This window comes from Solanum pennellii, chromosome 3 (genome assembly GCF_001406875.1).
Source record: "Solanum pennellii chromosome 3, SPENNV200".
NCBI classification, from domain to species: domain Eukaryota; kingdom Viridiplantae; phylum Streptophyta; class Magnoliopsida; order Solanales; family Solanaceae; genus Solanum; species Solanum pennellii.
Genome location: NC_028639.1, coordinates 54245186 through 54269968, shown reverse-complemented (window position 1 = coordinate 54269968; position 24783 = coordinate 54245186). Strand labels below are relative to the sequence as shown.

The 24783-nt window shown below is 33.9% G+C and overlaps 4 protein-coding genes across 5 annotated transcripts; 1 reads left to right on the top strand and 3 right to left on the bottom strand.

Moving 5' to 3' along the window:
* Nucleotides 1–199: 199 nt before the first annotated feature.
* On the bottom strand, nucleotides 200–1973 carry LOC107013773. Its single transcript, XM_015213651.2, has 3 exons — nucleotides 1816–1973; nucleotides 1348–1403; nucleotides 200–673 (listed from the first exon to the last, which is right to left on the bottom strand). The coding sequence occupies exons 1-3, from the start codon at nucleotides 1874–1876 to the stop codon at nucleotides 557–559; spliced, it is 234 nt and encodes a 77-aa protein (XP_015069137.1). The 5' UTR covers nucleotides 1877–1973; the 3' UTR covers nucleotides 200–556.
* A 2992-nt stretch (nucleotides 1974–4965) lies between these two features.
* LOC107014392 (importin subunit beta-1) lies at nucleotides 4966–9842 on the bottom strand. Its single transcript, XM_015214277.2, has 3 exons — nucleotides 9662–9842; nucleotides 6186–8609; nucleotides 4966–6088 (listed from the first exon to the last, which is right to left on the bottom strand). The coding sequence occupies exons 2-3, from the start codon at nucleotides 8600–8602 to the stop codon at nucleotides 5890–5892; spliced, it is 2616 nt and encodes an 871-aa protein (XP_015069763.1). The 5' UTR covers nucleotides 8603–8609; nucleotides 9662–9842; the 3' UTR covers nucleotides 4966–5889.
* A 5881-nt stretch (nucleotides 9843–15723) lies between these two features.
* On the top strand, nucleotides 15724–19720 carry LOC107014478 (luminal-binding protein 5). The gene is made up of 8 exons (XM_015214405.2): nucleotides 15724–15899; nucleotides 16967–17234; nucleotides 17314–17528; nucleotides 17631–17873; nucleotides 17963–18442; nucleotides 18529–18683; nucleotides 18781–18863; nucleotides 18955–19720. The coding sequence occupies exons 1-8, from the start codon at nucleotides 15842–15844 to the stop codon at nucleotides 19457–19459; spliced, it is 2007 nt and encodes a 668-aa protein (XP_015069891.1). The 5' UTR covers nucleotides 15724–15841; the 3' UTR covers nucleotides 19460–19720.
* A 528-nt stretch (nucleotides 19721–20248) lies between these two features.
* LOC107012152 (acyl-CoA-binding domain-containing protein 1-like) lies at nucleotides 20249–24699 on the bottom strand. Of its 2 annotated transcripts, XM_015211916.2 has the most exons (7): nucleotides 24096–24699; nucleotides 22953–23058; nucleotides 22704–22810; nucleotides 21721–21812; nucleotides 21280–21377; nucleotides 20563–20740; nucleotides 20249–20428 (listed from the first exon to the last, which is right to left on the bottom strand). In XM_015211916.2, the coding sequence occupies exons 1-6, from the start codon at nucleotides 24560–24562 to the stop codon at nucleotides 20564–20566; spliced, it is 1047 nt and encodes a 348-aa protein (XP_015067402.1). In that variant the 5' UTR covers nucleotides 24563–24699; the 3' UTR covers nucleotides 20249–20428; nucleotide 20563. The 2 variants fall into 2 exon arrangements, with proteins under 2 accessions (XP_015067402.1, XP_015067401.1); XM_015211915.2 differs by having other exon boundaries at nucleotides 20249–20740.
* Nucleotides 24700–24783: the final 84 nt, after the last annotated feature.

Below are 24783 nucleotides of genomic sequence, written 5' to 3'. Positions count from 1 at the left end.
ACTTTAGGCAAAAGAATTGTAACTATAAATGAAATATCAATCATTCAACCGATTACTTTACCAATAATTACGCTGCAACTATGAAAGGGTCCACACATAATTTCTTTGACTGATTCAATTACACGAACTCATAATTAATAGGTTATACAGAAACAATTTTATCGTTGCTCCAAAACTCCCTCTGTAAAAAATGTTCAAATAATTCTAATCAACTTATTTATTTCACTATTTCAAAACTCAAACAACATAATAGTGCTAACATATAATACTATCTAGCTTACATAACAGAGAGGCACAAGCCAAAACTCAAGCAACATCTCATCAAGAGACTTGCAATTCTTATTATGCCCTGAGGCAACAATATTGTAAACAAAATCTCTATACTCTCATAGGAGGAATAAAGATATTGAAATTATGGGTTCTGAATTCTAGAAAACGCAACTTACTAGGTTCTTAATAAATTATTTATAAATATTTTGCGTGATTTCTTAACATAAATATATAGAATCTGAATCAAAACTACTGATTCTTTCGAACCCCGATATGCAAAGTTTCTTCAAGGGTGATTGCCACCTCTCTTTCTAGTGGGATCATGCCTAGGATTAGGTCCTGCATAGTCATAATCTAACATTGCATCCACCACCATCAACTTTCTTGGTACTTCTCTCATCCTCTGATCAAATTTTACAACAAAAGTTTAATTATATTAATTAGTCAAATGACATTTTAATAATTACTTGAGTTGTAAATGATTGTTCTAAAGATTTTGATTTTTCTAATAATATACTCCCTCCGTTTAAAAAAAAATTATTTACTTTCTTTTCTAGTCTATTTTTAAAAAAAGTTTTAATAATTACTTGAGTTGTAAATGATTGTTCAAAGATTTTGATTTTTCTAATAATATACTCTCTTCGTTTAAAAAAAATAATCTACTTTCTTTTCTAGTCTATTTTTTTAAAAATAATCTCTTTCCTTTTTAATAACACTTTAATTTTACTTTTCTTACGTGATATGTTTAAAGGTTAAAAGAAGGATATGAATCTTTTTTTTTTGTTACATTGACATATATTACAAAATGAAAAGAAAAAAGAAATAAAAGTTTTAAATATTAGCAAATCGAAATAATGTCTTGATGAAACTTATGAGTATTTAAAATTGATGATAACGTCTAAATGTTGTTAAGACAAGTAATGTGAAGTTAATAGTTAAGTAAAGTCGTATAAAAAATGTATTCCCCTTATGTTTTTATAGAAGATATTTTTCTGATAATAAATCAAACACTTAAAAATAATTAATTTTTTTCATATAAAATATTTTATTGAAAAATGACTTTTATCGTACAAATACCTTTTGAAATTTGTGAATGCGGTTTAGGCCATTGCCCAAGCTGCCTTCAACAGTACCTAATAAATAACACAAAAGGAAAAACAAAGATAATCAATAATATGAATATCATACACATTTTAAGCTCTATGCTAGTGAAAAAAAAAAGTGATTATTGTCATTTTTAGCAAAAAATAAAATAAAATAAAGCAGCTTACACTACTAATAAAAATCCCTATTTTCCCGCTGAAAAAAAATATTTAATGGCTATTTTCACTGATATTTTGATTGAATCAGTATGAAACGGAAAAAAAAAATACTTAGCAAATGTTTCATATGGTAAAATTAGAAAGATCCCACTTCTTCTTATTTCCACCATTCATATTTCCACTGAGCTGATAAAAAATTCATATTTTAAATCATAAATTCTTCACTAATTTACGGTGAAAAAAACCTTTATTTCTAGTAGTATGAAGTGTAAGTGTAAATTACCTGATGAGACAAAGATGAGAAACAAAACAAAGAGAACAAATGCTTTGGAAGTAGGTCTCATGGTTGTGTGCTTATTCAATTTTTCCTACTATAAGCTGAGTTAGCCAAATTAGTAAGAATAAAATAGATCAAGTTGAGAATTAAGGGGACTTGGAGTGGGGAGTAGTGAAGGGGTTTTATTGTGAGAGTTGAAGAGGGGAGGGGTGGGGTGGGGTGGGGTGGGGGGGTGATGGTGCATCCCACCCATTAGGGGTATACATAATGATGATGAGTTGCAACACCTATATGCCACAAACAACAAGTCAAAGTTGCACTAATATGATACCTAATTTACTACATATCTAACATGTTACATCAACATATATATAGGAGCCAACAATATAATAGTGCAATACCTAATGTGGTTATCAATGGAGCGGGGTGAAAATCATAGTGTAAATCTCAACATAGATTAAAGAAAAATACTGTTGTGTAATTCTTTCTATTTACATAAACATTTGATCGCAGAGTTATTCAAAAATTATGTTATTGAAAGGTAAGCAAATGTTCGATAAAATATCTTCAATACTACCAACAACAACAACAACTACAATAATTAATATTAATTATGTCTCATGAATTCCAATCAAGTTGGAAGTAGCTACATATGATATTATACAAAATAAAAGAATTAAGTACTAAAATTTCTTCACATTTTCTATAGGCATATATAAATCTCTGATAGGTTGAAAAGACACCTATATATAAAGGCACTAGAGTAAATGTATGTGTTGTGACATGCCTGTAAAACCTATATAAATCTTGTCTTTTTATAATAATCTATTTTTCGCTAGGCCTGCGTGAATTCAACGATATCTCGAAAAATAATAATATAGAAGCAAGTGTTACTATATATGCATGTGGACACCTTTGACATTTGTATTGCATGGCTAAAGTTGTGCCATTTAGAGTCTAATATATTTTGCTCTCTCTGTTTACATCACCTTTATGAGAAGTCAATGTGCTTTTCTATAATGCTTGTGTACCCCAATAACTCATGCTGTGTATCAATCCAATCCATCTTCACATAATGCTTTTCCATCTTTTCCCATATGTCCCCTCATATTACAATATCACTATCAAATTAAACCCTCCAAAGTGCTAGATGTTGCTCAACTCTTGCACTGTTCATCTTCTTTTATTTTTCCTGTGGAAAGGACTCATGACTTATCTCAAACATTTACATAGAATCAGAAAAATATTTGACGAATTTAAGATTTAAATTTGACATATTCAATTATATTTCATGTTAGAACATTTACATGAATGTTATTCTCATCAATTGATATGTACACCTCTTGTTACTTTTTTGTGTTCCTTGTTATTCAGATATAAATTATAATTTCATTCTTTCTAGATAAAATCTCGATTTGTGAAAGCCTTTCATAGCTTCCTTATGGAAATGTCAATTTAATTTGGGTTTTGTATCTCTTTATTTTTCGTGATATTCACCATATTTATGATCCCTATTTGTGTTTTAGTGAGTTGACAACCTTTATCTATATACTGAAGTTTTCTGACCATCTAGCTCTACCCTTCCACGCAAGGGGAAGTCGACTTTTTTTTACAACATCATCAATCCTGTTTGATTATTATTACTATTTCGTCTCATTTTATGTGGCAACTAGCATCCTTTCTTTTTTTATTATTTTTTTTTTTTTTGGAAAAAGAAGCTACCTACTATAATTAGAAATAATTTAACTTAAAAATTCTCCTTTCTACCCTTAATAAAATGATTTATAGTTACAACAATAACAATATGTAAGAATTATTTTAGACCCACAAATTTAAAAAAAAAAATCTTATTTTAAACACCGTATCAAATGAAGTAATGTCACATGAAATAAAACCGAGGAAAATATTATATTTTCTTTCCTCAATAGCCAAAAAGAAACACTTTCCTCAAAGACAACTTTTCCGTAGTACCAAATATCAAATTAAAGTAAATTTTGTTAGTGCCCTCTAATTCTAATATTTCGGCTTTCGTCACTTTTGAAAAATCAATTATTTTATTTTTACTTATTTTATTATTATTGTTTTTGGGGACAAGAAATGGACATTGGCCTACAAATGAAATGAATGTAAGCCCCCCTTTTTATTTTTATAGGGTTGAAATTTGAATAAAAAAAAGTCATAATGTGGAAGTGGAAGGCACTACCCAAAAAGGTAGACAACACATTAAATTAATTTTTTTCACTTAAGTCTGTTAATCATTCATTAAGACAAGGTTTAAATTAATCAAATGTTGGTAATGATGGTGTAACTTTAATTGGGAGAATTTGAGTACAATTATTAGGGGGGAAAAAAGGTTTTGTTCTCCACCATGGTTCTTAGGTTGCCGGGGAACCTAAAACAACATTAGTACTACTAATTTAATGTTGAATTGCCAATTAACCACAGCATAATAAAGTAGTAATAATCACATTAAATAATCATAGTACTGATCTTTATAACAGACAGTAAAAAAACATAACAAAGTAGGAATTTTGTTGTTCTATGCTTTGAAGACAACAATGCCAGTGGCAAAAACACTTTGTTTCCATCAGTGTTATTTGACTCTCCTTTCGTTTGAAATTCTTTATTTTTTACGTTTTACCTAGGTAGAAAGTAGTGATATCATCGAGAGTAGTTACATTTATGAACTATTTAGACACATGATAAGGTGTCGTAAATGTTCATGATTCACTGAGATTCAACCCTTTTATCACCTTAATTCGTCAATTAAGTGTAGACAACGTTAGTATCTATAGATATTAGAGCTGTTGAAGCACTAAGACACTGCTGAATATGGCAGCAGCTGTTCCTCTAGCATGATGACAAGTTCTTTTCCTGTATAATTTCTTCTCATTTTTTTGTCATTTACATTGTTTGGAATTACCTACTAAGGCAAGCATAAGCTCTCACATACAGTTTCTACTAAGCCACCTCACTAGATAATGTATGTTCTCTTTCACATTTTCTTCCCACACAATCTTTCTTCTGGTAAAAGAATTTTGTTCCGCAAATGGAACAAATTTTTCGCCATCAGCATTTGTTTTTTTTTTCGAATTTTCGACAGAGTAAATTGAGGTTGAGCAATTAGAAGATATGAGTTGCCTCTAGTATCAAGGATACTGTGGAAACGATTTCAACATTTCTAAACTGGAAAATCAATGGATACAGCAACATGTGAATCTATTAAAAAGAAGATCTTCAATTCCCATTGCTTTGATGACATGCCTTCCAACGAATAGCAACCAAATATATTTATGATATTACGATCACAAGCATGATCCTTTTCTTTTAGGAGAGGAAAAAAACTGTATCGTAACAGCATGAAAAAGGTAGCTTACATGTTTTCATGGATGCACAATCTGCTACTGATGTGCAAAAATACCTACTGCCGGAAAACAACCCAGAAAGAGAAATGTGAAGGATGCAAAACACAATGGCTATATAAAATTTTAAAACAAGTGGGTTACCCCATGACCAGTATATGCAAAAGAAATGAATGAGATGTATGCAATTTGAAATAAAGAAAATGCAGCTGCTTTGACCAATGACGACTGACAGACCCAAAGAAAAAAAATAGATGGGACAGTATCAAAGAAGCTTTGGCTTAAAGTATCAGGACTACCAAAACTTTGACCTTATACATTCTGACCCTCAAAGCCCTTGGAGAAGACGGCAGCACAGGGATGATACGGGACACCTCTTCTTAGTAGATAGACCAACGGAAAACCCAACAAACCAGCAGCCTGATTAGTTCCTTTAGTAAGTTACAGCAGACCCTTTCGACCCCAATACACATCACCAGCAAAGTCACATGCTGAATGGAAGGACTTTCAACTCTTGAGTAGTAACCCCCCCCCCTCCCCAAACAAAACCTCGACCCATGGTGCTGGCGCATGAGTTAACGACAACAAGAGTAGATTTCTCCAGTGTCAGATAACATCAATGACAAGACTCTTGAATGCAATCTCAGACCCCAACTGGACACAACCATATGCATGCATGGACTTACTAAAAAAAAAGTTATGTACCAAAGCGGCCACCTCAAACTGAAATGGCACGAGTGATGGCCAACTTTGCCCACTCAGCAGATTCCTTAATCAAATGGTCATCTGATGACAAGCATTCATTCAAGAACTCTTTGCTTGATAATGATTGTTGAATCAATGAACCAGCATTACTGCCCAGAGTATCTGCTAGATCTCCTAGAACCCCAATAGCTGTTTTCATCACCACATCATCCCTACAATTCGAAAGAAAATGAGGAAGGATATCAGCACAAAGATCACATTATTAAAAAGAGAAAATGTACAATGCAGAGGGAATCATGCAACACTTACATGTCTTTCTCCATATAAATGCTATCCAGGAATTGCAGGATGTGAGGTGCATATGGGATCAGAAGCTGCGTTTTAGGGGAATTCTTGAAGCCCTGAAATATCCCTGAATAAGCCTCCAAGATTCCATTCCTCAGAAGATTTGTGTATTCTACCATCTCATCATCTGCACCAGATGTGTGGGCAGACAGCTCAGCAGCACTCTGGAGCATTGGCATGGCATACATCAAGTACTTTTCAAAATTCTCTCCTATTGCCATAGCTATGTCACCAAGGCATGAAAATATTGGAGGCTTTACAGATCGATGCAGCTGGTTACTTGACAGGTCCTTGAGAAGCTGGGTCATTATACCATCACAGTAAGGTAGGATCTTATCTTCCAAAGCTCTGCATACATCACCAACAACACCAACCGTAACAGCACACACTTGGTACTCCTCGAAATTCTGAAGGCCCATTTCCAGGTACTTGTAAAATTCAGGCATGTACTTGGCAAAGTCGGGACCAGTTGCATAGGCTAGGGCTCCAATGGCAAGCATGGCTTCCTCATGCACCGTAGCATTTCTACATGCAAAAACCCTAAGAAAAAGGTTCATAATCTGATCTGCATACTGCATGAAAACAAACTTTGTTGGCTCTGAAGCCCCCAATTTCTGAATAATGACCTGTAAGCAACCACACAGAAGACCTTGCAACTCACTCTGCTTCTCTCTCTCGTCAGATGAAAGCTTCTGACCTTCGAGAGTCTGGTGCAGCTCCGTCATAATGATAGGAGCCAGCTGCAAAACCATTGGAGCTGTTTCATCCGTTGAACACCTAACTACTTCATTCAATGTCTCATATGCAGCAGCCCTGAGTCGCGACTCACCAGCATCTTCTCTGTGGGTAACTGTAAGAAGTGCTTGCACGATTTCCTGGAAAAAAGGTGTCAAGGGAGATGATGCACCCATATCCTCATAGCCTTGAGCCAGGAAATATAGAGCACCACAGGATTTTTCAGCAACGTTAGGAGCATCTTTCATGGCCTGAAGTAGAACTGTGATTATCAGCTGGCAATTTGCAGGAGTAATAATGGGTGTCTCCACTGTAGAACCATGAAGAAACTCAAATATCCTTCCCAGAGTCCATGCAGTCGTATCCTTCACATGGCTATTGGGATCCTTTGTCAACGCAGTAAGCATGAAGTTCAAAGCAACATTAACAAGAGGTGTCAACTTGTCAGGAGAAGGACCTTCCAAAATAGAACCAAAGGCATATGTTGCAGCCTCTCTTTGTCTCCAATCAGGCTTTGAAATGTTCTCTTGGATGAATGGCATAACGAGTGGAACAATCTCATCCCCTACAGTCCGGGCCACCAGACCAAGGCAAGTGCCTCCAGCCATTGCAAGATTCCAAGCACCTTCATCCTGGTCCTGATCTTCTTCCTGTTTAAGAAGTGTCTCTAATAGCATAGGCACAAGAGCAGGGAGAGCCTGCTTGATGAAATAATAGCAGGGAACATCAGAATCTGCAGTGAAATCACCCCCAAAATCTTCTAAAATATCAATCTCCTCATCACAGATTGAGCTCCAAAATTCAATAGCTTGAAGAGCAACAGGCTCTACATCCTCTTTAACAGCCTTTGCTGTAATGTTAAAAATATCTTGGATGTATGGAGCCAATTTCTCGTAGTATGTTGATGAAATGGAGACTAAACATTCAAAAGCAGCTTGTCGAATTTTGACTTCTGGAGATTGAGTAGCCTCACATACAACTCTCATTATAAAGTCACGCTCCATGTCATTGTTGAAGTTTGCTTGAGCAAAACTAAGAGCATTATATAATGCTCGGGTAGCAGCAAGCCTCACATCATTGTTTCCTTCTTCAGCGTTCATACCCTGAACTACAGCTGTAAGGATTTTATTTACTTGATCTTGATCCACAACTTCGGGAGAAACTTCTTCACATAAATAACCCAGTGTCTCTAAAGTAGCTTGCTTGACATGAGCAGGGACCTGGTGAATATTTGAAAGGAGTGACCCAATCAACTCAGGCCACTGCTTCTGAGGAAGCTCAATGCCAGCAACCTTAGCAATGACTTGTGATGCGGTTGAATGAGCATCAGGCACAGGAGAAGAGAGCGTCTGTAATAAACATGTCTTTATCTGGGCCTTCACTGCCATATCAAGTGATAGCCATCTTTGCACAAGCTCAAATTTCCTATGCTGTTCCTTGGCATCCAAGGCATTTTTAAGTATTAAACCAGCCAACTTACGACTGTCAACTGGCTTCTCTTCATTAGCAAGCTCTCCAGATAGAGACAACAAGAAACCAGGAAGATTTTGCTCCTGAAACTGTTTTAGAGTTTCCTCGGAATGTTTCCGCACCGTTGAATCAACTGACTGTGCATTAAGAAGGATCTGGGTGACTTCCATTGCCATATTATATCTGCAAAAACATGAAAAGGTCCAACTTAGATTCCAAGGAACATCCAAATGAAGGCACCCGAAGTAATGCTACTACAAAATCATTAGCCAGAACGAAAGTAGATAAATTTTATTAAAAGAAAAAAAACAGAAATAAGCATAGCAAATGTCCACCGGAAAACCATGTTGCTAGATTAAAGAAGTCTTTCTTAAACGGGAATAAATACAATCTAGCCTCAGCAAGAAGTTCGATGGAACCAACCAGTAGAATCGAGTTAGGGATAAAAACATGGTAAATTTTAACCAAATCGAATCTAGAATAAGTAACCATATACAGAAAATCAACAGATCAGATTTACACATTACATAATATACCAGCAAATAGATTTTTTATTTTCTGGATAAGACTGTACACCCCACCTTACCCAGACCCTGAGGGATTACACTACCAGACAATACATAGCTAACATAAAACAGGACTGGACCAAAATATTAACCGATCCAGCAACAAAACTAATGGCCAGCCTATTGCCCAATAAAAAAGGCAACTTTTTTTCTTCGTTAGTTAACAACACAACAAATCACAAAAAACAAGTCCTTCACGATCAACTGAAGACAATGAAAACTCACTAAGCATTGCCAAAAACAAGTATAAACCATCATAGAACCCTCAAAACCAAAATTACCTGTTTATCTGCATTTCACACTACATCAATACAGTTAAAACTTTACCGCAAAAAAAAAAAAGAACTTCCAAACTCAATAAATCAGCAAAAGTATATCCTTAAATAACCCACAGTTATCCTTGCTGACACCACCAAACTAACTATATCTACGCACAAACCAAACTAGGAATAAAATTAAACAGTAACAATAAGGTCAAAAAAGTATCAAATTAAAGCAGAAACGCATAGATCGTAGTTCAAACATCAAACATTCATTGAAACACGATACTTCAGAAAAATAAAACATCTTTGAAACTAATAGATCAAACATCAAATTCAGTTGATAAAACGAAATCCAAAATCAAATTAGATAATATTTGAAAAATAAACAAAAAAAAAGATAAATAACCTGAAACTTGTGAAGATCGAACAAAGCAAAAGCGGCGCCCCCTGAAACCCTAACGGGGAGAGTAAAAAAAAAAGAAGCAGAAAGGGAGAAAGTGAAGAGAGAGAAAGAGAGACAGGGGGAGTTGAAGAGAGAGAGAGAGGAAGAAGAAAACGCGGATGTAAAAGCTGGAATTCAATTATGCAAAATCTAATATCTGTTTAAATTATTAATATTAATATATTACTCTCTGTCCCTATTTAGTTGTCCACTTTATAAGAGACACACATATTAAAATAATAATAATTAACAAGTTATAATCTTACCCTTATTAAATATGATTTTAAAAAAGATAAATTAAACTATTAAATTTTTAAAAATTTATCAAAATAAATAAATAAATACGAATATCTAAAAAATATATATAAATAAATAAAAACAGATGGAGTATTATATTATCATATTATTTCTGCTTCTATTTGATTGGGTTTGCGATCGGCTATAGGCGCGACTAGCCAGCCTACTTGAGCCTCATGTCATAAGTGCGATAGATTGATAATTGATTAGAATTATGTAATTTACAATATTAGATATATGTAATGTGAGCTTCAAAATTATAAAGTAAAAATCATATTAACAGTATATATAAATAATTTATTTTTTAAAACTATCTATTAAATATTGTGATGAAAAACATATCTTGCCTCTTTATAATACTGAATATGATGTATTAATACTGATGAAAGAAATTGTTGTATAACTTATATGATGTTTGATAGCTAGATAGAAAGTAAGTTATTTAAGTAGAAAATTAATATTACATTTGATCGATAATTTAAAAAACTGTATAACTAATATATGTGTAAGAGTATAAGTTATGATGAAAGAAGGTGAAATAAATAATATATAAACAATGAATCTTTGCATAAAAACAATACATAATTTTGTCATAATTAATTATTTCTACGCGATTAATGCAAATATAACTTTAACCATTTAACCAACTATCAAATAATTTCATTACTTAATTTGTTCGTATTTAGTTTGTAAAATAACTATCAAAGTTTAAAGTTCTAATTAATAGGATAAACATTTGACAAAAAATGTCAAAATCATCATAACCTTTAGCATAAGTTGGCTCTGTCACACAAATATGTAAAAGGATTAGGAAATCAAATTAATAAAGCAAAGTGAGATGTCCCACATGATTTTACATGTAACCAAATTTAATTTTGAATTTGAACCCCTTTGGGAAAGTTGCCTTACTGGCAAGATATGATTAATCACATGAAAATTGAAATTATTGGATACAATATCAAAAATGTCAGATTGCCAACTTGACAAAATGCAAGCTATATCTATAGTCATCTCAAGGTTAAAATGGAGTTTTTCTTGATTTCATTTCAACAATGGAAAAAGGCCTATATACCTCCGAAATTTTGTTATTTAAAGTTGGATATCTCTTGTTATGAAAGTAACTTATATAAATATTTATTGTTATACAAATGACTTGTATATATTCATGTCATTACAAAATAAGTTTACCTATGCCCTTCATCTAACGGAAGTGAAAAATTAGGTTTAAATTTATTTTTATGATATATTTTTTTTAAAATCATGTAGGGATATATATGATCATTCTATTAAAGTTCAACGTATATTTTTTGTACATAAATTATGTTTTGATTTCTTTGATTATCATTATTTGAGTTTTCTTTTCTTTTTTCATTCTTTAGTGTAAAAAAAAAATTTAAAACTAATTTTCTTGCAGTTATATTGTAATTTAGTTTCGTATTTGTAAAAATAAAATTGGGGCATTTTAATAAATTTTACTAGAAAATTAAATAAACATAAATAAACTTGACCTTTAAACAATTTTAAGTCATTGAAACAAAAAAAAAAGTTTTTAAAAATAAGTGTGATGAGAATTAAATTTGTATACCCCAATTTGGATTATATTTTTTAAAAATTATTTAATAAATTAAATTTATTAATATTTTCACGTCCATTAGAGAAAAGGGATATATACTGTTTGCAACAAATTTTCGTAAAGCGCTGAATTAATGAATTATTGTGAGTACAATTCTGTTGTTCTCTTGATTCTCTCTCCTAAGTTTCTCCGCGATTGAGGGCAGTACCACATTTCTCTAATTGTTTGATGATGTAAACCTCCTTGAGATGTTGTCGATCTCTGGGACGTCAAAAAGTGTTTCGTCGTTGTAAGTCGATCTCCGGGAAGGACTCCGTTGATCACTCCTTCGAAGAGAGGTGAGGTTGATGTTGTAGCTTTCTCCAATTTGCTGAATGCTTGTTGGAGAGTTTTCTTGATTCCCCAAGAATGTCATGTCCATCCACTATTTATAGTTGCAGGGATGGACAAGGTTGCTTGTGATTGGTCAAAGGATGTCATTTTGGCACTTGGCGTATTGTAATTTGTTCTTGCATTTGATTGGGATTACCACCTCATTTGGACATGTGGCGTCACCTTGTTGGTCTTGAATGCCTAGTCACTGTGACACGTGGCATAGGTTTGGACTTCAAGGTGAAATGAATCTTGGATTTGAATTTAATAAAAATAGACTTATTCATTTGCAAAGACAAATTAACTATTCAGCCCAAATAAACATGGATTTAATTCAAATTTTGTATTAGTTTGATCCAATACAATTTATGTGTCTATATATACTAATCATATGTATAACAATAAAGATATATATGAGTTACTTTCATAACAAGAAGCATATCAATTCTAAAAGCAAAATTGAAGGGTATATCAACTCTAAATCTCATATCGATGATTAATAGGATGAGTTATACAATAGTTGAATTTGATTCAATGTCTATAACACTGTATTGAATAAAATTCTTGAACTAGCTTTTTGTTTACCCAAAAATATGTATAGCTAGACTTGTAACATGATTTAAATGACTGATGAATTGAATTGACAGAGAAAAATAGCAAAACCAATCAAAGTACAATATATATATATATATAGCAATAAATCAGATGCAAATAATTAAGAATAACAATAAATTAGCCTGATTTTGGAGTTGTCCTTGATGAAGGCCATTCCAAAGGAGCTTCAAGCGTGAAGAACACTACAAGACTTTTGCTTAATATATAGGTATGTGACAATTGTTAAACTCAAACTTGAATGTCCGTAAATATGAAGATTTATAGGGGTGAATGCCAAGATTTTGATAATCAAGAATTATTTTCCTTTTAAATTAAATCAAATGAATAATCAAATAACATTTAATTATAAGATAGTATTACCTTCGTGCACTTTTAATTGTCATAATTTTCTTTTTTAGAGTCAAACGATAAAAACTTTGTTATGAATCAAGTCCAGCCCAATGTGGATATAGGGTCACGAAAGTAGTTATAGGCTGACAAGAGTTATTGGACCGATAACAAGCAATAAGGTCAAGTTAATTTGGAATCCGCGTTGAGAAGTGGGCGTGGGATCGTTCCATTAAAAAGTGGTATGTGATTTGAGGATTATGCAAATTGTTAAAGAAAGAGTGATTCCTCTCATCTCTATTCTTAATCTAAGCTTCTCATCCTCTTCTATCTATCTCTGTAATTTCAGATCGTCTTTCCCTCTGATTATATTCTGAGTTTCGTTTTAAGGATCGCTAGTGGTTACTTGCTTGTTGTTTCCATTTCTGAATTGTATTTTGTATTGTCAACGATTATAATAGATATCCTCATTGTGTGGTAACTTGAGTTGTTATAAACTTTGATTAAATATTTTATGATGTATTTTTTATATGCAAAAAAAGTGAATTGTATTTTGTATTATGATGTATTTTTATGATGTAATTTAATTTTAGAAAATAGTCAAATATTTATATTTGGATAAGTCAATTAAAATGGCAAGTATATAAAAAGAAATGAAAATAACCTATATATAATAAGAAATAAAAATAACACATGTTGACAGAAAACAATAAAGTTTCCAATTAAAAGAAATAAAAATGGTCTAAATATAAAAAATAAATAAAAAATAAACTTATATATAGGACAACAAAGTTTTCAATTAAAAATAATAAAATAAATTAATAGGGTAAATATGTAATTTATCACTTTATACATGTATAACTAATACCCACATAACTTATTCCACTTTCTACCTGCATAACTTTATAATTAGATTCTCTCATAAGTTATGTTGGTATTAATTATGTAGGATTACAAAAATGCAATAAAACATGGTATAAGTTATATTTGATTTTTCTACCTAAATAAAAATTTCTACCAAACATAGTATAACTTAATACATTATTTTATACATGAATAAAATGTAAGTTAAACCGTAATCAAACGGCCCTAAGTGATTACAAGAATAAAGATTTATAGGTTACACAAGTTACAAGGATAAAAATAGAATGATGGGTGAAATAAAGAGTTGGTGGTTACATAAGTTATTATCAACTAATGATCACTTTCTTCCATAATTGACGAGAGTAAAAAGGTACAAATATAATGTCAACCAATAAACGTAAAATGATACTCTCTGCGTCCGGTTTTATTTGTCATGATTTCTATTTGTAGAGTCAAACTATAAAAATTTTGACTAACATTTTAAGATGTATTTTTCATCATATTAATATGCAAAAATTTGTAATTGATAGTACTTTTCATATAGTTTTAGAATATCTATTTTTTTGTATAAAATATCAAATTAATGTGATCTAATTTACCTTTGAAAATTAGTCAAACTGATAAAATAATTAATTATTTTTTGTGATAAAGTAATTAATTATTTTTTGCAAACTAAGGTTGTCACTATAAAATTTATGTCATATCATAGAAAATAATAATATATACTAATTATTTTGAAATTCTAAATTCACCAATCGTGTTTAGTTATGCAAAGCATCAACACATTGCCTAATACAAAGATCTACCACAACCAACAAAGAGCACATGAATTCTACTTAGCGACACTTCATTTTATAAATTAAAATCTAGTGAGATTTGAACACGTGAACTAGATAGCTTTCATGGAAACAAACGAGGCCTTAGACATCTTCAAGACATTTAAAAATTACGGAGCTATAACACCTTATTTTATAACATATATTCAAAATGTGTTATTTAATCACTTTGTATATTATTTTACTTATATACACAATATTATTTTTCGACGAATGATGTCTAATTAAATACCTGATTATAACATAATTACGCTACTGACGTTAGTAATAGAATTATTAAAGACAACCATATCATGTAGGATTCAAGATGCGCATATGTATCATTGGACGCCACTAAAATAATTTTTGACTATGAAAATTGGAAGACAATTAAGGTAATCATAAAAATTAAATCCTAGTATAATTGAGGAAAAAGATAATCGGAAGGAAATGCGATATTATAACACAAAAGGGAGACAGAGATATAATAGACTCACTCAAAACTTCAATATTATAAATATGAATCTATCATTCTCTTAATACATAAATACGTCAAATGAAATTCTAAGCAAATATTTTTGTTAATCTGTCTCTATAAATAATTTGTTCCCTACAAAAATATATAATTATAATTTTCAAATATCCCTTTTTTTCAAATTTTACAATTTTTATGTTCGATTACAAGTTAAGAAACCATGCTATTAAGTATCGTTCAATTATTATATTTTATTGTCGAATATCTCTAAGGAGAAAAAGAAAAGAAAAAAAGAGTTAAAAAGTATAAGTGAACGTTCTAGCAACCTCCTGAATACGTGGAAGTTCTTAGGTGTGAAGCGGTTCATAGTCTACTAAATACACCTCCTTTTATCACCATTCATCACCCATTAAATTAGTGATCCAACGGTTCAGATCTTTCCACCTATTAAAACAAAGCTGATTGGCTCCTACCATGTCTTCCTCAATTCTGATTGGTCCACGTCACTAAACGTGACATGCACAAAAACAATCAGCTCCGAATACGTGCAAAATGACATGGCATAAATTCATTGGCTGTAGAATCGACTAGTCTTATATCTGATTGGTCCACGTCATCGTGAGTGACATTGTTCGTCAAAATTCAAAAAAGAAGACCAACCTTCTTTATATAACAGAGAAGGAGACTCGCAACTATATAAAGCAGCCGCAGGGCTTCATTTGTTGATCGGAAAATTGATAAGTTACCTGTATCAGTCATCGGAGAAGAGAAACAAAGAAGACATTGTTCGTTTGGATCTACGAGCTATGGCTACTGCGTTGACGAGACGCGCATCCTCGATCGTTTTCGCAATCGTCCTATTAGGTAAGCATTGGTATCCTTTATCTATAGCTGCTTCGTTTCTGAGTATTGAGATTTGAGCTAGTTAAGTTTTTTCAACAGAATTTCTGTGTAGATTAGGAGAATTGAACCGAGTGAATGCAACAAATGAACAATGACTAACTGCTAATTCGATGTGTATTACTTTTGATGTGTTAGTTGTAGTTAGTTGTGATATGGCTATGTATATGTTTTAGTATCAGATCTGCTACTTCGTTTTTTTCAAAAGAGTTGCTGTGTATTAATAATTATATGCATGTTTTATTTTGAGAGATTATGCAATGAGGAGAACTGAAGAGAGACCTAATAAAGCAACAACGATTAACTGGAAGGTCTATGTGTACTACTTCTCTATGTGTTAGTTGTACTTCGTTTTGATATGACTTTGTATGTGTATCAGTTCTCAGATCTGCTACTTAGTTTTTCAAAGGTATTGTTGTGTATTATTTGCATGTTTTGTTTTGAAAGATTATGCAATGAGTAGAATAGAATTGAATTGAACTCGATGTGTGTTAACTGTAGTTTGTTTTGTTATGAGTGTATAAGTTCTCAGATCTGCTACCAGTTGGGTTATTTTATGTGTATTTGTTTCGATAAAACCATCCAGATTTTCGGTTATTTTCTACTTTTGCGGCAATTATGATCGTTGACATAGTTGTTTTTGTTAAAACTGTTATTGTGTAGATAGAAAGGGTAACTTGAACAATTTTATTTGTACAAGTATTGTTCTTCTTTTGCTTCTGTTAATTAATGATGATAAATCCTCAACAATACTTGAAATATTTATTCATCCTCAGTTCTCTAGCCAGCTACATTTTTGTGTAAACAAGTGCTTTAATACTAAATATCCGTAGAGAAAGAAAGAATAGATGATGGTAGCATCTGCGTTAAGAATAACATTTATTGAACTAGTTAAACAAGTAATAACTGTACATCCAAATTGCTCCCAACAATGTCTGGGAAGTTTTTTGATTTCTACAAATTCTTTTCCTTCCCCATGAAATTTTGTCACTTATACTTCGCACTAATTGGGTTGTTGGGTTTGTCAACAGGGAGCTTGTTTGCATTCTCTATAGCTAAAGAAGAAGCTACCAAGTTAGGAACCGTTATCGGTATAGATCTTGGAACAACTTATTCTTGTGTTGGAGTTTACAAGAATGGACATGTTGAGATCATAGCAAATGACCAAGGTAATCGTATCACCCCTTCATGGGTAGCCTTCACTGATGGTGAGAGACTGATCGGTGAAGCAGCTAAAAATCAAGCAGCTGTTAATCCAGAGAGGACCGTCTTTGACGTCAAAAGACTTATCGGGAGAAAGTAAGGCATTGTTCTTCATTTTGTAGTGTGAAAGTCTATTTGATATAATCATGATAATGATGGTTTATATCTGTGACAGGTTTGAAGACAAAGAAGTACAAAGGGACATGAAACTTGTTCCCTATAAGATTGTTAACAAGGATGGGAAACCATATATCCAAGTTAAAATCAAAGATGGGGAGACCAAGGTCTTCAGTCCTGAGGAGATCAGTGCTATGATTCTGGTCAAGATGAAAGAAACAGCAGAAGCTTTCCTTGGAAAGACAATCAAGGATGCAGTTGTCACTGTTCCAGGTATCATCAAACATCCCCCGTTTCAGATAGATAATATCTGTTTCCAAACTTTTGTGTCATACAATTGCTGAGCATATATGTTCATCTCTTTTGAAAATGCAGCATACTTCAATGATGCCCAGAGGCAGGCCACTAAGGATGCCGGTGTCATTGCTGGTTTGAACGTGGCAAGAATCATTAATGAACCAACTGCAGCTGCCATTGCCTATGGATTAGATAAGAAAGGTGGTGAAAAGAACATCCTTGTCTTTGACCTTGGTGGTGGTACATTTGATGTTAGTATCCTTACTATTGACAATGGTGTTTTTGAGGTTCTTGCCACAAATGGAGACACTCATCTAGGAGGTAATAATGAAGTTCAAAGTATTAAAAAGAACTAATAACTTTCATGTTACCATCAGTCTTGTTCACAAGTTGTCTGTTGTTTCTCACAGGAGAAGATTTTGACCAGAGGGTTATGGAGTATTTCATTAAATTGATAAAGAAGAAGCATGGTAAGGACATTAGCAAGGATAACAAGGCTTTGGGTAAGCTCAGGAGAGAAGCTGAGCGTGCCAAGAGAGCCCTGAGCAGTCAGCATCAAGTCAGGGTAGAGATTGAGTCTCTCTTTGATGGTGTGGATTTCTCTGAACCACTAACCCGGGCTCGTTTTGAGGAGCTGAACAATGATTTGTTCCGTAAGACAATGACTCCTGTCAAGAAGGCTATGGAGGATGCTGGTCTGGCAAAGAACCAGATTGACGAGATTGTCTTGGTTGGTGGAAGTACCCGGATTCCAAAAGTTCAACAGCTTTTGAAAGATTATTTTGATGGCAAGGAGCCTAGCAAAGGTGTCAACCCCGATGAAGCAGTTGCTTATGGTGCAGCTGTACAAGGAGGTATCTTGAGTGGAGAAGGAGGTGATGAAACCAAAGGTAATGCTTCTTCCATACTTATTTTAGTCCTTTGATACTGGAATTTTCCAAGGCAAAACTAAAATTTTCTTCTGAATTTTGACAAGATATTCTTCTCTTGGATGTTGCTCCACTGACTCTTGGTATTGAAACTGTTGGAGGAGTGATGACAAAGTTGATCCCAAGAAACACTGTCATTCCTACTAAGAAGTCTCAAGTCTTCACCACTTACCAGGACCAGCAGACAACCGTCACAATTTCGGTATGTACTCAACACGATTTTCCTAATTTGCTGAATGTGTTGTGGAAAACTGAATGAGATTTTTATGGATCTTCTGACTTGAAATTCTCATCTCCAGGTCTTTGAAGGTGAACGCAGTATGGTAAAGGACTGTAGACTACTGGGGAAGTTTGATTTGACAGGAATACCTCCAGCACCAAGGTACTTATCCTCTACTGGTTTTGATAGAGAGTATTTCAGGAGCTGCATCTGCCTGCTTGACTAATAATTATTGTTTTTTTTTTTCCAACAGAGGAACACCTCAAATCGAAGTAACTTTTGAGGTTGATGCCAACGGTATCCTAAACGTGAAAGCTGAGGATAAAGCCTCTGGAAAGTCAGAAAAGATTACCATCACGAATGACAAGGGTCGTTTGAGTCAAGAAGAAATTGAACGTATGGTGAAGGAGGCTGAGGAGTTTGCCGAGGAGGACAAGAAGGTGAAAGAAAGAGTTGATGCCCGAAACAGCCTGGAGACATACGTTTACAACATGAGGAACCAAATCAACGATAAGGACAAACTTGCAGACAAGTTAGAGTCTGATGAGAAGGAGAAGATTGAAACCGCCACAAAAGAAGCACTTGAATGGTTGGACGACAACCAGAGTGCTGAAAAGGAGGATTATGAAGAGAAGCTGAAAGAAGTTGAGGCAGTGTGCAACCCAATTATCACGGCTGTGTATCAGAGGTCTGGTGGAGCACCAGGAGGTGCCAGTGAGGATTCCAGCGAGGATGATGATTCACATGATGAGCTGTAATTCAATTTGTAGGCTAATAGTTTTCTCTTGTTTCTCAAATAGATATAGATACTCTTTTTTCTTTTGTTATCATTTCATTTCTTATGTAATTTCACCGTACGAAGGGGTGCAACGTAGAACAAGTTGGGAAGAAATCGTGAGTGAAGGACGTAATGTTGTCGCTCTGGTTTCTTTCCTCTTGTTCATTTTTTCGTACACCTGTATAGAGACGTGATCTTATTCAGAATTTATATTTCTTATATCCATTCACATTTTCTATAATGTCTTGTTCTAATTTTTATGAATCCTAATTGCTTTTTAGACTATTAAAACGCTTCTCTCTATCTAAAATAAAATCAATTTCTTAATTTACCCCACAACTAAGGAGCTCCTGTGTCAAAAACAAAACACCTTGCTCGACATTGGTTACGGAATTCTAAAGGATTGAGAACCAGAGTTTCAAAAATGTTACATGGATTAAACAAGAGTTGTATTTTCTACCCCTGGTACTTTTTTACCTAGTCACATGTATATTTTCATTACAAAAAGTTACACTGTTGTATAATTTTTAAATATCTATTTCTCTTTATTCAAAAATATCAAATTAATATTAATATAAATACCTTCAGAAGCCAATGAATGGCTTCAAGAATCAAGTGAGAACGAAGGATGATGACTATTGACAGAAATGTAGACATTTTCTGCAGTAATCATCTGCACATGATGAATAATATGAATTGGCAGAGCGCTGGAGGTCGTGATCATGAGATGTTTTACATGTAAACAAATATTTAAAACAGAAAAAGATAATAATGTAATTGATAATATTTTAACTTCCAATTTTTAGAAACAATGTTACCCTGACATTAAGAAGGGTAAGCAACCAATGTAGTAAAAACCTCAAAAGCAAAAACAATTGACCCAGTGATTCCTTTCTTCAAGTGGCAATCTTATTGCTCCATGCTCTGTTTTTAAGTGACAGCACAGAAGCTACAAAAGATAGCATGCTTTACTAAAATCTAGAAGAGAAAATCCATTCGATAAATAGGTAGCTACATAAGCATGTACAGCAGTAACATGATCGATCAGTAGAAAAGGAGGAAAAAAGACAAAGTATGCTGTACGTTAGTTGTGGACAGTGGCCTGCTGCAACCAAGGCCAGTGCAACTCACAGACATCACGAGGGCAGTCACCTTCATTATCCTTGATCTCTACGTCAGCACCATGCTTTACGAGAAACTCAGCAATATCTGCCCTTTCACAAACAGCAGCATAATGCAGTGCCGTTTGGCCCTCAAGGTCCTTCAATGATCAAAATAACAAGAATTTGTAATTCAATGCTTATAACTAAGTTCTACAAAAGCTAACCTTCAGTTAGGAATTTTCAGACTCATAAAAGCTCTAGTATAATATTTCCCAAGGTACAGAACCTTTGGGAAACAAACTTTGGAAGAAAACCACTTCGATTTAGCTCTCTATGATAGTTCCACTAGCCAAGTATTACATCATGTTAACCCATTTAAATTATCTTTCCTCTCTCTCTGCAAATCTTGCATCTATGTTGCTCTTTGCCTCTCTTTAAATTCCAATATGATGACAAATTCTCAAAAACACTACATTTAAGAGCGTTAGGGGAAGAAAGAAAAAGAGGAGAGGGTACAAGAAATACAGCTACGTCAAGTAAGGATATGACTCTTAGGATTTCAAATGAAACAAATCATGCAAAAAAATGCAAGCCCCACAAAGCATATATATAACAAATCACAGAACCGAAACAAGATTAGGGGTTCGGCGTAATGATGCAAAATTATATGCACCTTGGCTGTATTGAAAACATGTACCTTGGCATTTACATCCGCATTCCTGCTTAAAAGCAATTTAGTGATGTTGAGATGACCACGATCGACAGCCCAGTGTAAGGGGGCACGGCCCTCACTGTCTGGAATCATTTCAAGAAACAATTTTTAATCAGGAAGAACCTCAAACAAATGGAAAGACAAAAAAATCTGCATTACAAGTTCCTGGTAGACATCATTCTAACTCCAAGATTTTGAGTCACCTCACCCACCCTAAACATTCTCTCAGTTCTCCACACTACTAATTTTTTCTTCTTGGTATTAATGCAAGAGAATTATCTTGTTTCAAAGAAGACCCACCCATCCTCAGGATCGGTTATCAATTAAAAACCATAAGCAATGCACTTAATAGTGAATCAAAATTATCAACATTAAAGCACCATACGTAGACTTCAAAAGAACTTATGTATCACATTGCGAACCAACCTTTCACATCCACAGGAACGCCACTCTCAATGCACTTAAGCAAGTTCTCGTCATCCCCTTCTCGTGCAAAGGCATGTATCTCATCCAATTTTCTGCAAAGAAAATAGTTAGCATGTGATTTATAAGATTTCTTCTTCCCTAAGTATTATAAATATTACTAAATACACACATATAGATAAAAGACAAATAAACAAAGAAGGTTTGCCTCTAAGTGCAGGAAAAAAAATTAAGATTGGACGACAAATAAACTCTATAAACAAACAATAATATCAGAATGAAACTCCAAAGAATGTTTCTGCCTTTTGATGCCAAGAAAAACTAGTCATAACTACATCACAGTTTGTTGCGAATATAGTCCTGGAATAGAAGAAAGGGTGACAACAAATAAAAGAACTACACCATACCCAGTACCCATTTTGACAGAAGGCCAAAAGAACGATTCCTTAGTTAAAGTTAAAACTGTCGAGCCAAATGGTGAAAGGTCTTCAGGGTTAGAACTCATAATGAAGTTCAACTGATTCAAGCGAAGCTGGAAATTTCCTTCGACAGTTGTAATTTTAGGTAGAAAATTCAACTATAACTGGAGAAGGTAGGACACAAAAAAATAAACAAAACCATGACATACTAATATACAACCATTTAATTCTAATTTTGTTTTCTTCTCCTTTACTAGTTTGGCAGTACTCCATATGCTTACTAGAAGAAGATGAGTAGCTTAGTCTTTGTTAGGAGCAAATTTGAACCCAAGGTATCTAAATAGTAGTAAAATAGGGTCCTACATAAGTTGAGTTATATAAAACATATTAAATCCTTCCCTAAAAGAAAGTGCAACACTTATTTGAAATAGCAAATAAGGATATTTTTCTGGACAGAGGGAGTGCATGCTTTCCCGAGAGGGACACGTTTAAATTTGTTATACAAGCCACACTTTAAAACAAAATCAGACTGCAAAGTTTAAGTTCAAACAAGTTAAAGAACCTTACAACTCATTTTCGGAATCCTCCTCACTAATGAAGGTACTGAAAACTGGTCCCATAGGCCCTCTAGTATCTGCATTATGTGCACCACTACTTTCTTCACTCTTCTTTTTCTATTTGAGCATGTCAAGGAGGCCAAACAGAAATAAGAAGACATCAGGCAGAAGAAAAAGAAGTAGAATATTTTTTTAGAAAATAGAACAGGAAAACAAAGACATGAATGCTTGCTATTAATAACAAAGATGCATGTCTTACATTTGCAGACCCATCAAGCCAGGAAGGAAATAACTCGGTCACGATATCAAGATACTTCTCCATCGCTTCTTCAGGAGGCATGGCACCCAATTTCTGCCATGCTTGCCTAATGATGAAAGCAAATCTTAGCATCAGTAAGTTAGAGAGACCAACCAAATATACTACTGACAGCATAGAAAACATTTGATCTATAAAAAAAACATGGAAACCAGGTTGAGAGGATTTTGCTTCAATGACCTTACTCTTTTCACCATTAAAGGATTTGAGAAAAGCTACCAGCCTAGTATATGTTATATTTCAAACAGGATTACAAGTGAAGGGGAAATCCACACATCCAAAAAGGTTAAGAGGATATCAAATACTCATTTGAAGTGATGAGCTATATGAAAAGTTACCGCCAGTATGTTTTAGAAAAAAAACTCTTTCTCATGCCAGATCGCGTCATTGAGATCTGAGAAAATGCCGTTCTAAAGCCTTGGAGGATTTCCTTTTCTAGAAGATAACTATAGCGGAATCATGCCATGAAGATGCCACAAGCAACTTTATTTGAAACAACCTAGAAATGATAACAACTTTTTTCTCCAAGCAAGGTTACAGAGAAGTCTTTTTGGGAACTTCCACTTACCTCATCCTTTACATCCTATTATTTAACATAACTAGCACTAAACTTTTGTAAATAAATTTCATGAGCATCGCTATTCTTCCACCTTCCACTAAGGAAACAATAGCATTTAGTTGTTTATCCTAATAAGTCTTAGCACAATATGATTCACTATAGGTCAAAGTTACTTAGGCCACTGCAAAGTGTATCCTCTTGCACCGATAATTAAGCATCAGCATCTAGTCTTAGTACTCCTATCAAGGTATAATTCTGTTTAACAAAAAACTCAAAACTACTTAATTCACTAAATTACATGTATCATAATAGTTCACCATTTGAGATACTTTTCCTTCCTTATGCTGCTAACAAGGACATGTAACATGATATCTTATACAGATCCAACAGTGCTTGCTCTCTGTTTCTAAAGCAGAGTATCAGATTCATCAACAAAATATGTCAAACTATCTAGTCATAAAGCAAGCAAATGAAAATCTAAACTGAGACAACAAAAACAATAAGAGGAGGATTGTGGAGAGCAATACCATTTGGCACGAGCAGTCATTTTGAGAGCCGATGGCTGTGGAGCAGTGCAAGGTCCCTCAGTCGCAATCTTATAAAGCCCATAGAGCTGCAGTTGCACCTCATTTGATACCTTATGCGACCGATCAGCTGCCGTAGCAGCCACAAACGCTGTCGCAGCACTAAACGCCTCATCCAACTCAGTACTTTCTACACCTTCCCAATCATCATCGCTATCTTCACCACCACTCACCGAAATCCCTTTCAAACCGTCGTCGTTCCTCTGAATCAACGGCTCAGTATCTTCTGAAACCCCGATAGTATCAGCTTCCTCCGGTGATGTTTTCTCTTCAGCCTCGGAAGAATCCGCGCGCGTAATCCGGAGATTTTCATCACGGAAAGCGAAGATAATAGAGAAAAGCTTGGCGAGAAGGAAAGAGAAAATGAGACCGAAGATTATCGACTGTAGATGCTGCTGCCAATCGGCCATGATTATTGAAGTAGAAACCCTAGATCGTCGGAAAATATATATGAGCAAAAACTGAAAGAAGAAAAAGGACGGCAGGGATAGTTGAGCTTGACAGTAGCGAAAAAGAGAAAATGAAATTGTTGGCAGTTGTTATCGGAATCGTTATATTATAAGTACACTACGTATTTATTATACGTACTGAATTGCGATACACTTTGTTTTCGACTTTGATATTGAATTGC